This window comes from Tenrec ecaudatus, chromosome 11, assembly GCF_050624435.1.
Source record: "Tenrec ecaudatus isolate mTenEca1 chromosome 11, mTenEca1.hap1, whole genome shotgun sequence".
NCBI lineage: Eukaryota > Metazoa > Chordata > Mammalia > Afrosoricida > Tenrecidae > Tenrec > Tenrec ecaudatus.
This window is the reverse complement of record NC_134540.1, coordinates 17,431,502-17,444,834: the sequence shown is the minus strand read 5'-3', so window position 1 is coordinate 17,444,834 and position 13,333 is coordinate 17,431,502. Positions and strand designations below refer to the sequence as shown.

The 13,333-nt window shown below is 39.4% G+C and overlaps 1 protein-coding gene across 23 annotated transcripts in view; it reads right to left on the bottom strand.

The window, feature by feature from the left end:
- SUPT20H (SPT20 homolog, SAGA complex component) overlaps positions 1 to 13,333 on the bottom strand; it is a 54,705-nt gene that overhangs the window by 1,624 nt on the left and 39,748 nt on the right. For 22 of the 23 annotated variants that reach the window (XM_075562933.1, XM_075562927.1, XM_075562939.1 and 19 more), the window contains 2 exons: positions 11,284 to 11,406; positions 4,794 to 4,899 (listed from right to left, as the gene is read on the bottom strand). In XM_075562933.1, the coding sequence (XP_075419048.1) occupies positions 4,794 to 4,899; positions 11,284 to 11,406 (229 nt within the window). The remainder of the gene's footprint in view (positions 1 to 4,793; positions 4,900 to 11,283; positions 11,407 to 13,333) is intronic. The other variant, XM_075562935.1, reaches the window with a different exon arrangement.

Here is a 13,333-nt window from a genome sequence, read left to right as displayed (position 1 = left end):
CACAAAACAAGGCCGAGATCGTCTGGGAGACTTGTCACCCACCCAAGTTAGTTGCATGTCTAGACCTAGAAATACTCTCATTTTTCAGCTGTAAAGCTCTGTATGCTAAATTATAGGAGGGTAAATAAAGAGTATTTAACTATAAAAATCATAATTAAAAATATCAGTGGGAAGCTACTCTTTCACAACAGTCTCCATCTAGCTCCATACACTGCTGAAGGCAGTGTTTGTCTCTAACGTTACCACCTATTTGTATGCCATGTCACATGGCAACTTTGGCACCCTTTGTGGATGTAACTATTGTGAATTGGGTGAAATTTTGACATGGCAGACCAGTTTCCTATTAAAAAATTCACATTCATAAAAAGCATGCCACTAATCCCATGCCCCATCTATGTGTTCCCAGTTTCCATTGTGCACCCTTCAGAATTTTGTCGGGTTAAATGCTGTCCTCAGTTGGCTAATTCTTTTAGGTGTGCTTGACTTCCCCTTATGGACCTATGTTACTGTCTGGCTGGAAGCAGCCATGGAGGTGAGTGCATTTCTAGACCTCAAGGGCGGACTTTGCCCTTGAGTCAGTGCTGTAGTGCACATGCACGTAAGAGACCTGTGGTGCTGTCGATTAGTGTTGAACTTTTAACCACAAGGTAAGAGAATCCTATCCACTGCTGCTCTGTGGGACAAATATGAAGTGGCCTCAATCTAGAGCTTTATTGTCTTGGAAACTCTACAGAGGGTTGCTATAAGTCATACTCTACTTGAGGGTAGTGCAGTTTTAGTTATTGTTAGGCTGAAATTCAGCCACTGCTAAGTTCCATTCCAGGCCCAAAGTGACCAAGGACCATATGTGCTGGGGGTTCCTTCAGGCTACTCAGCCAGCAGGTCTGGTCTCCTCCATGATTTCTCTTTCTCTATTCAAGGTCTTCTGATCGGATTCCTTTTAGAGCTAGTTTTTCTTGTCTCCAGAGTCCTGGAGACCGATGGACACTGGGTGTTTCTGTATTCAATTTTCATGATTCTGCTTTCCTCCAGAGACCAATACTGGCACACTCCATTTGTGACTTATGAAAGATAAGTGGGCTGTTAGGCTACCTTGGCTTTGATGGCCTCTAACCTCCTGTGCCTCCAGGACTCATTCTCCTAATGTACTTGGTTATATGGAGCAAGTCTCATTAACTCGTGCTACCACATCCATAATAGAGATACTGTAAAACCAAAGCCAAATTCACTGTCAAGTTGGTTCTCATTCATGATGACTCTACAGGTTAGAGCAGTGGCTCTTAACCGCTGAGTCGCGACTCTTTTGGGGGTGGGGTTGAACAACCTTTTCCCAGGGGTCATCTGATTCATAACAGCAGCAAAACTACAGTTATGAAGTAGCAACGAAAATAATTTTATGGTTGGGGGGTCACTACAACATGAGGACTATATTAAAGGGTTGCAGCATTAGGAAGGTTGAGAACCACTGGGAGTATAACTGCCCCTGTGGGTTTCTGAGATTCTAGCTTTACTGGAGTAGAAAGCTACCTCTTTCTCCCTCAGAGTGGCTGGTAGTTTTGAGCAGCTGACTTTGTGGGTAGTAGCCCAATGCATGACTATGCAACCAGGGCTCTGAATGCAGTAACGACAGATTCAAATACTCCAACTACACGTGCATGTGGACGCAGCTGTATACCCTTTGCCTTTGACCTGCTACTCACAGATGTCTCTATTGCAGGACTGTTTCTGTAATAGTGTCTCCCTGTGCTGTTTTACTCTTGAACTTCCCCCATACCTCTATCCTTTGCCAGCCCTCTCATTGTCACCATGCTCCCTTCACCTGAGTTTGTAGAACCCACTAGACTTCTGCTCTATGCAAACGTTCTACAATTATATTATCCCCCCTTCATTACACATTTGTGCCTCTGGTTCCCTATGTCCAGTCTTGTCTGTTTTACTTAGAATACTTCTCTATATACATTGGCACCTGGTGGCACTGTCATGTACATGAATTTCTAATGGTAAATGTTCACAAGCATGTGTGTGTTGGCTTAATTATCTTGGGGAAAGTACTTATGCTTTCTGCCCATTTTTAAATTGGTAGTCTTTTTCTTGTTGAGCTTTTCTATATATTTTAGAGATTAGAGCCTTCTCTGATAATTCCATTAAGTTTTACATCCTGGAAGGGCTCACATCTATGCCTTTTCAATGCTCTTTGAGTTTGGGGTACAGAAGAAGTAAGTCTCTAGGGGCAAGTTCAGGTCTGTAGGGTGGATCAAGTAAGCTTTCTTTCCTAAGGAAATTCTTGTAGGACAGCTCTTGCTACTCTCAAATGAGAAATCCATTACATGATGGAAAACAACTCCTTAGCACATAAGCTCCCACAATCATCTTATAGCTTTCACAAGTATTTATCAAGACTATCCTTTTAAAATCTCTTCTAATATATATATATCACTAAAACCCCCAGAGCTGACTTGAATTTAACTGGCCCAAGCTTATCTTCTTGGAAACTACCATTTTGATCGGACCTTTTTGGGGGTGGATATAGCCTAATAGGATGAAGACAAGTGTATTACTGGGAAAACGCGTCTATAGCCATCCACTGACTGCACAGAGAGATTTAAACATCTTTTGTTGAGAATAAATCCGACAGACATGAACTGAAACTCTGGTAGCAATACTTTTTGACTTACCCTGGTACTAAGCCATTTTGAATAATTTATAACTCAGGTGGTAGAGGTGTACAATTGCAGATTTCCACTTGAAAGTTCAGAACCTCTATATCATCGGAATTACTTATTTATAAAACAAAGATGGATAATTCTGCTAATTAAAGGGCTTCTGGATTCAGAAACTGAATTGTAGGAATCTAAAGAGATACCTTATTAATTCTACAGTGGTAAAACTTTGAGATGTTTGGTCACTCATTCAATCCTCAAACTCCACTACAGCTACCTTACGTGTGTGGGTTTGTTTCATTATTACCTTCCAGAAGCTGTGCGAGTCATTTAGTTATTCTAATGACAAGAGTGGCTGTCAGATGTTAGAGTATTAACCATTAAGATTTATTTCAAATTACATGCTACCAGAGTAAGTGATCTAAAACAATGCAGTCTCAATAAACCTAGAAATCCAGGTTATTAAAACAGCGGCACCTTCCGGGGGTACGTGGGAGAAGGGGAGGTGGGTGGGGGGGGGGGGGAAGGAAGTGGTGTTAACAAACCCAGGGACAAGGGAACAAGTTTCCAAATCAGTGGTGAGGAGGGTGTAGGAAGCCTGGTAGGGTGTGACCAATGGTAATGTAACCAAGAGGAATGGAATTACTGAAAACCAAATGAAGGCTGAACATGATAGTGGGACAACAGGAAAGTAAAAGGAAATGAAGGAGCTAGGAGGCAAAGGGTCTAAATAAAGGCATGTACATATGTGAACATATTTATATATGATGATGGGGAAATAGACCTCCACTCAAGTACTCCCTCAATGAAAGAATACTTTGTTTTATTAAACTGGCATTTCATGATGCTCACTTTCCTGACACAATCGCTGAAGACAAAGCAGGTGCATAAGTAAATGTGAAGAAATCTGATGGTGCCCGGCTATCAAAAGATACAGTGTCTGGGGTCTTAAAGGCTTGTAGGTAATCAAGCGGCCATCTATCTCAGAGGCAACCAAGCCCGCATGGAAAAAGCACACCAGCCTGTGTGATCATGAGGTGTCGAAGGGATCAGGTATCAGGCATCATCAGAACAAAAAATCCTATCATTGTGAATAAGGGGGATTGTGGAGTGGAGACCCAAAGCCCATCTGTACGCAATTGGACATCCCTTTACCGTAGGGTCGCAGGGAGGAGACTAGCCAGTTGGGTGCAGTATAGCAATGATGAAACATACAACTTTCCTCTAGTTCCTAAATGCTTCCTGCCCCCACTATCATGATTCCAGTTCTACCTTACAAATCTGGCTAGACCAGAGGATGTACACTGGTACAGATAGGAACTGGAAACACAAGGAATACAGGGCGGATGATCCCTTCAGGACCAGTCGTGAGAGTGGTGATACCAGGAGGGTGGGGTAGAAAGGGGGAACCAGTTACAAGGATCTACACATATAACCTTCTTGCTGGGGGACGGACAACAGGAAAGTGAGTGAAGGGAGATGTTGGACAGTATAAGATATGACAAAAAAAAATAGAAATTATCAAGGGTTCATGAGGGAGGTCAGAGCAGGAATGGAGGGGAAAAATGAGCTGATGCCAGGGGTTTAAGGAGAGCAAATGGTTTGAGAATGATGAGGGTAATGAATGTACAAATGTGCTTTTCACAATTGATGTATATAAGAATTGTGATAAGAGTTGTATGAGCCCCTAATAAAATCATAAATAATAAAACAAAAAACCCAAACAAAAAAAAAAACCCCTCCTCTTTAGAGGAGACAATGAAGTGTAAAGAAACAAACCCACAAGGGAAAAAAAACAGCTGCACAGGAAAAGAAACAGATTTGGGTGGACTCCTAGAAAGCTGGATAATTTTGTAATATTTTGCCAATAAACTAACACGAGGAAAGGCTCAATGTACTGTTAATAAATGTAAGCCAAAGCTTATTTAATTAATCAACAGCGAAGGAAATTAATGAAAAACAAAACCTCAGAGGGGCATGGAGTCCATTAATCAAAAATAACAGTTGATAAACTAAAGACTACTTTTTTCTAGTTATTATTTACAAGGGAAGGTATAGAAATAATAACAGTGGCAAGATCATACATGAATACTTTTAGCAAATTCAGCAATATGATGCTATGAAGATACCTACCAGCTGCCTGGGACTGCATAAAACTCCCTACTCCAGTAAGGTTAATAACAGCTGCTTGTTGAGCAGATAAGGCCTGTTCTTGACTGGCTGAACCTTGTTCAGAACCCTGAACAGAAAAACAATAAATAAATGACTGACACAAGCAGAAGAAACAAGTTTGAGTCGGTGAAAGAAATCTGGATTTCTTTTTCTCTTATGAGAAATTGGAATATCAACATAATGGACAACCTCCCCGCCCTCTTGATTTTTGCTTTTGTTGCTGGTCTGACTTAGGTGACCCCAGGCATTACAGAGCAGCACTGCTGCCATAAGCTTGTTGTTTTTACTGTAGTTGTTCATTCTGGAAGCAGGTGGCCAGGCTTGTTTCTCCCATGGCTCTGCTGTGTGAGTTCCAAGTACCAACCTTTTGTGACTTATAACACAGATAACAACAAATAAAATACATCTGAAGTACCCCCAAAGACTCAAGAATAGATTTATGGGCATTCCTAAAAAGCAAGAAAATAGAGCTTAAGTTTTTCAGAATTGATTCTACATTGGGTTACTAGGTGGTGTTCGATGGATAATTCCTAAGACTTGTCTAGATTTTCTTTAAATTAAACTTCTGGAATCTCAAAACAGCCTTTGCTACGTGGCACTGGCACTCCTGGCAGCACACAGGTTGAGAAAGAAAAGACAGATGGCTTGTGAAGGAGAAAAGACAACTTGTCTTTACTATATATGACATGAGTGTGTGTGAAGAAATATGACTTTAGTGTGAATGCAGGACCTAAGATCAATGTGCACAATTTAGTTCTTAACACTAGCAACGAATATGTAGAAACCAAGATTGTAAACACTGCTATTTACAATTTCTAAACAAAAAAATCAAGACAGATAAAAATCTAACAGAACACATACGAGTTGTATGTTAAAACTAAAAAAGGCCATACATTCATGGAGAGTTTGACATTCATGGAACTGGAAGGCTCAATACTATCAAGAAGTGAATTACTACAAAGCTGAACTTAATTGTGTTAAGAACACATGAAAATGAAGCATATATATATATATGAATGACTTAAAATGTATGCAGAAATATAATGGGGCTACAGTAGATACACAATTTTGAAGAAAGTAGGAAGAACCGCTATCTGATGTTAAGATTTGTTAATCAAAACAGTATGGTATTTGTAAAGGGATAGACACTTAAGATCAATGTAACAAAATAGAGATCACAGAAAGTAAACTTATACACCAATAACCAAATTATTTTTCAAAGATACTAAACTAATTCAGTAGTGGAAGTACAAGTTTTCAACCAATGGTGCTGGTAGAAATGACCATTCAGAGCCAAAAAAAAAAAAAAAAATCTTCCTGCCCCTGTGGGTTTAACTCTTCATGGGAGAAGTTGGTGGTTTCAAACTGCAGCCCATCAGGGCTCTTTACAATAGAGGTTTTATAAAACACAAAAAACACAAAGCAAAAACAACAAAAAAAATAAAGCAACAAAAGAACAGTTTACAAATATTCTCCCCACCCAAAATACATATAGCAAAAAAAGTGGGAAGACATGACCACAAATGCAAATATCTACTCCTCATAGAAGGGATATGTGAGACACTTGAATCACAAATAGTAATATTCAAAAATATGTAAGAGAATGATGGAAGAAAGTCTACTATACTAGCATTAATATAAAAGAAGACAATGGGAATGTTATTAATATGATAAACAGGATCAATTAGTCAAGAGACTATACCAATCCTAAATTTGTACAAAACAACTATTTATTGTTACGTGCGGTCGTGTGAGGTCCCATGCACAGTGAAATACTGCTCGGTCCCACTATATTCTCAACATGGTCATCTTTGAGCCTATGGGTGCAGCACTGTCAATGCATCTCCTCAATGGTTTTCCTCTTTTTTTGTGTGTGGCTGATCTCTTACTTTATTAATAGAGTTTTAAAATATACAATGAAAAAACTACCAGAAAATGAGAAATCGAAATTGCCACAAATTTTGGTTCTAGAGTCTAACTTCTTTAGTAACTTATAATGTCAAAAAGCAATCATTAAGGATACAAATTTGAATAATGCAATCCAACAATTTGCTCTTTGTTAGAACACTCTTAACTGCAGAATACACATTCTTGCCAAGTTCATATGGAACACTCACCAAGATCTGCTGGACTGTAAGATAAACCTCAACAAGCTTTTAAGCAATGGAAGCATGAAAGCCACAATGGAATTATACTAAGAATCAATCATTGAAAGATATTTTGGAATACCTCAGTCTATCTGAAAATTAAATTTCCTCAGTATCTGAAAATTTAACTTTTATAAAAAAATTGTAGGCATCTAAATAAATTTACAAGGGATATTATAAAGTCCCTTCAATTGAATGAAAATGAAAGACCATATGGATGTTTTATGCTGCACTGAGGTTGAGGGAAATTTTTAATATTAAAGGTTTAAGTTTAGAAAAAGTTTCACCTCAATAATTGAATATTCTACTTTAAGAAACTAGAAAGACATTAAAACTATAATACAGAAAACAAAACCAAAATAACTTTCCAGAAATAACCTACTGCCGTGGAGTCAATTCCAACTCGGAGCAGTCCTGTAGGACCGCGCAGAAATGCCCGAGAGTTTCTGAGAATGCAGAGGTGTTTCATTTTTCTCTCACAAAGTGGTGCTTGGTTTGAACTGCTGACCTTTAGGTTGGCAGCCCAACGCGTAACATTATATGCCATCAGGGCCTAAAATCTATGAATTTCAGGAGCCTAAAGGCAAGATCAATTCTGAGAGTTACCTTCAGGAAAATTTTATAAAGCATAAGGGCAAATATTGACGATCTTCAGGCAAAATAATTAACTTGCAAGAAAATTCAACTAGCTTTACACTTTTCAAACAGACACAAAGCTGGACAAAACCGTGCAGTTCCAATTAATTTGAAGAAAAAAAGTACGATCTAAGGAATTTATATCCAGCTAAGCAATCTTTCATGTGCTCATGGTAAAAGCAGTTTTGGTCATGGCACTCTTCCTGAGCAAGCTTCAAGGGCAAGCATTACCCAACCCAGAACTGCTTGGGGAAGCCTGGATAAAGGGACTGACAGTGAACATTTTATATTTCACATGAGCTGAGAGAAATTCTGGAGTTGAGCCCAAAGGCAATATTATTTTAGAGTTTCCCAAGTGATTTCCAAAATTCAGCCAAGGTCAGAATTCCTCTTACTTTAATAGCTCGACTCTTAACAAGAAACGCCAAACAATCCAATTAAATAGTTAGCAGAGGACAAGAGCAGACAGTTCACCCAAGACCTCCACAACAAAGAAGAAATGCACATGATTAGGTACTTGAGTGACGCAAATAAAAATGAGATACCACTTTACCAAAGCATTAGTATCAGCCCCCGCCCACCCTTCCCCCCCAAAACCAGAAAACACCAAATGCAGCAAGGATGCAGAGAATGTAACCCTCCTGTACTGTAATGTGGCATCACCACTATGTAAAGTGGTAGAGTGCTTCTTTAAGTACTTGGGAATAGAAATATCAAATGATCTAGCAATCCCACTACTTGGTACAAAGGCTAAATGCTCCCTGGTGGAAAAACAGATTACTACACTTCGGTCAGATAGACCAAGGAATATTCTGCAACATCAAAGACTAACAGTTAAGTTGTGAAATACTTCATAACATGGATGATCTCGGAGCACCATCACACTTGGTGAAATTAACCAATCAATTACAAAATGATAAATTTATGAAACCACTATTATAAAGCATCAAGCAAAGGTTTTCACACTAAGGGTAGATATGTGTTAACTTGGGCGAAGGGGAAGATAACTGCCAACAAAAGGAAGTAGACAAAAATGGTGGAGTCAGGGTAAGACATTGTGAGGGTGGCAATAGTTAAAGGCAATAAAGGCAAGTATGTTGTATACCCAATCCTGCAAGTGCTGAGCTACAAGCTACTTAGACAGACATGCAAACTGATCAGGTGTAGAAAGGAGAGTGGGAATAGATCCACAAATATATAGACTTGACAAAGGACATTTGTATATTTGTTCTGTATATACCCATGAATGTGGCAGGGTCGGGTATCCATGAGGCAAAGATAGGAATACTTATTAGACATAACCTAACAACTTTGAGGGAATGAGCCACTGTGCTTGGAAGCTCAGGACCACAGTTTTTTTTTTTTTAGATGACAAGATACACAACTCACATGGACAATGTCAAAAACTCCTAGAAATCAGCACTAAACACACAAACAAAAAGGCAACTCAATACAAAAATTGGCGAAGGTTACTAATGTTAGGTATTCCAACAATCCCGTAAATACAAGAAGAGATGCTCAAATTCAAAAATCAGGAAAATGTACATTAAAACCTGCTAACCTACTGAAAACCAAATCTACCGGCCTCAAGTTGAGTCTGACTCATAGTCCCCTTATACAGGGTTTCTGAGGTTATAAATCTTCACTGGGCATGTAGCCTCAACTTTCAGTGACAGGCTGCTGGTGGATATGAACTGCCCAGCTGGTGCTCAGCAGTCCAAGTCATCCCCAAGAGCGCCAGCCACCAGGGCTCTTTAGACAGCCACTAAACTCAAAACCAAGGCACTGCCATTGAGGGTATTCAACTTACAGTGACCCTATAGGAAACGGAAGAACTGCCCCTGTGGGCTTCTGAGGTTGTAGATCTTTTTCTTTTTTTTTTAAAAAAACATTTTATTAGGGGCTAACAACTCTTATCACAATCCATACATATACATACATCAATTGTATAAAGCACATCTGTACATTCTTTGCCCTAATCATTTTCTTTTTTTACATTTTATTAGGGGCTCATACAACTCTCATCACAATCCACACATATACATACATCATACAACTCTTATCACAATCCACACATATACATACATCAATTGTATAAAGCACATCCGTACATTCTTTGCCCTAATCATTCTCAAAGCATTTGCTCTCCACTTAAGCCCTCTGCATCAGGTCCTCTTTTTTCCCCCCCCCTCCCGCTCCCCCTTCCCTCATGAGCCCTTGATAATCCACAGATTGTTATTTTGTCCTGTCTTGCCCTACCCAGAGTCTCCCTTCCCCCACTTCTCTGCTGTCCATCTCCCAGGGAGGAGGTCACATGTGGATCCTTGTAATCAGTTCCCCCTTTCCAACCCACTCACCCTCCACTCTCCCAGCATCGCCCCTCACACCCCTGGTCCTGAAGGTATCGTCCACCCTGGGTTCCCTGTGCCTCCAGCTCCCATATGCACCAGTATACAACCTCTGCCTTATCCAGTCCTGCAAGGGAGAATTCGGATCATGGTAGTTGGGGGGAGGAAGCATCCAGGATCTGGGGGAAAGCTGTGTTCTTCATTGGTACTACATTGCACCCTGACTGACCCATCTCCTCTCTTAAACCCCTCTATGAGGGGATCTCCAGTGGCAGGACCAGTTTTAAAGGGACACCTGTGTCCAGTGGCCCAGCACAGTTTGCAAAGACAATACTTGGGTAAGTAGTATAAGTGGGGTCTTAAAAATCTTGTGAGTGTGACACATGGCATTCAGGTCAGATAAATCCCTTCGGAACAGAAATGAGAGTAGCGATACCAGGAGGGTAAGGGAAAGGAGGGGGGAGGAGGGGAGAACTGATCACAATGATTGACACATAATCTCCTACCCTATGGGGATGAACAACAGAAACCACAAGGGAAGGGAGACAGTAGTTGGTGTAAGATATGAAATTAATAATAATAATTTATAATTTATCAAGGGGTCATGAGGGTGGGGATAAAAGAGCTGATATCAAGGGTTCAAATAGGAAGTAAATGCTTAGAAAATAATGATGACAACATATGTACAAACATGCTTGATACAAGTGATGCATGGGTTGTTAAAAGAGTTGTAAGAGCCCCCAATAAAATGATCTTTTTAAAAAATGTAAAGCTGTATAGGAACAATTAATCCAACAAACTAAAAGATCTCAGAAACAGCAATGTCTATAATCCTGAGGCCAGAACTACCACCAACTGCTCTGCAAAGGATCAAACTACTAACTCCTGCATTGAGTGAGGTAAAAATGTGGAACGAAATCCCCCAAACTATAGAGCCCTCAGAGATCCTTCAGGTCATAAGCAACACACCCTGTGATAAAATAATCCACCCTCAAGATCAGCAGTGCAGTATCTAACCAAGCTCAGAGTTCAGAAAGGAGGAAGAATGGAAACAGGGAGACAGTGGATCAGGGGTGGTACACTGAGGGGCTGGCAGTAGATGAGTTGAAACAAAGTGTGTACAAGCAGTTGAATGTGAAGCTGGTGATCTACTCTGTAAACCTTCACTCAATTCACAAAAAGGTTTTTTTTTAATTTTTAAAAAGGCTAACAACAAAAAAGGTTAATGTTAAATATATAAAAGCATTTGAATAAGCTTGAAAAGTTAATAAAAACATGACACATTCTGGTACAGAACAACAAAAGGTGGAAAGCATTTACCTGTTCCCCTGGTTGGTGAGGACTAGGTGTGGGCTGCTGAGGTGGTGGTTGTGGTGTAAACTGAGAGAGCTGCTGCTGTTGTTGTTGCTGCAGAGTGTTAAAGATGAGTGAGCCACCAGGAAGCTAGTAAGGGGTTTAAAGAAAAAATAATTAGCCCAAACCATATTCTTTCATATGAAATGAAATTTCCTGATTCCACAAATCTGTTTGGAATATATTCTGTGTAGGAGACCCTGGCGGTGGTAACCTTAACAAGCTTAGCTCCGAGCCAGAAGGCTGGTGCTGGGAACTTACGTAGACATCCCAAAAAAAAGTTCTCACTGTCTTCATATTCATGGACCCTTATAATGGAAATGTCTCTGTTCTTCTAAGAACCTTTAGTACTCTTAATATAAATGAGGTCTCCATGTTTCTTTGGTATTTTGATCCTATGTGCTAGACATTGTTCAAGGCACCGAGGAAACTGATCAACAATCAAAATCTCTGACCTTAAAAAAAAATACCCTACCCCCCACCCTTGTCCAGGTATGAAGTGCTCAGTGGATTGCCAAAGAGGTCAGTGGTTTGAATCTACTAGCTACTCTGTCCTACAGGGTCACCAAGAATCAGAATTGTTATCATAGCAGTGATTGGGTTCTTAAAACAAAACAAAAAAAACCTCATACAACTTTGGAAAGACAGTTTTTAAAGTGCTGTGCCTTTAGTCTGTTAAATCACTTAATACTCTTAAGCACCAATCTCATGGCTTCAATATGTAGCTTTCTAAATTTACAGAGTAGTTTTATTTAACTGTACTCATGTATCAGTCCATTAAATGTATTAGAAATGATAAACAAAGAGCTAATGGCAATCAGAAATATCTATTAATAAAATTCAACTCCAAAATTTGTTCTGTATTTTCCACAAAACAGAAATGCATGTATTTTTATTTAACACAGTGAGGAAAACAAAGGCTGAAGAGAAAATATATTAGATATCCATTATTTCTATAGAGAACTGCTTGGTTTGTCATTCTAAACCTAAAGTAATTCAAATTGAAAAAAAAAAAAGGAGGAAGCATCCAGGCATCTAGAAAGTTTTAGTTTAAAAGTCAAAACTATGGTTTTCCAGATGCATCACACTTCATGGGATTCGGTTGATTTATTTAAGGGTCGAGGGTGATCGTGCTTTCCAGTTAATTGGTTTAATATAATTGTCAGCATTTCTGTTCCAACTCCTAGTTGACGATGTAGGACCTGGGGTCCTAACAGCTTACAAAGTTATCCCCAAGTGTAACATTTGTAATTGCCTCAATGAACAAAGGCTTCCATGAAGACCAGAAGAACAGCATGGTGTCTAGCCACTATTTCTGAATGCTTCAATCAATGATTCTACAGGAGTCTGATAAAAAAGGAGAAAAAAATTGTAAAACCATTATCATGAAATCCAGTCTCTCTGGAGCCACTGAGATTGGATAAATCCTCAAACTATTGCCTTGAGATAACCTTTACCTATGAAGTCATAAACCAAAAACATTCCCTGAAGCTTCCTTGACAGGAAAACAACCATCTATCTAGCTGAGCTAGTCAAGAATGTGGGCGGTAAACATTGTGAGCTTTTAAAGAAAACACTGTGTACAATGGAACTCTTACCAGCAACTCAAAATGTTCGAAGTTTTACAACCAGAGAAAGAAGAAATCGGAACAGGAAGAAGAATGGCTGCACACTGAGGAATATAATCAGTGTCACTATATTACACCTATATAGATTGTTGGTCTCGTGTGTATGTTGCTGTGTTTGTATATTCTACAATTTAAAAAATGGTTTATCCATTTTACTTGCATGGACTTAGGCTAAGGTGACCAGCCGTTCCGATTTTTAACAATTTTTCCCGCGTCCCTCAGCATTTTAAAAATGTCCCAATTTTTGGAAAGAATGCATGACAAGCTAGGGTATACGGTTTTTGGCTGCCATGTGGCTATTTCACCAGGAAATGAGTTTTATCAATGGTGTCCTGCTTTACCAATGTTAACATCTGGTGACCTTAACTTAGGCCCTTAAGAGAACATAC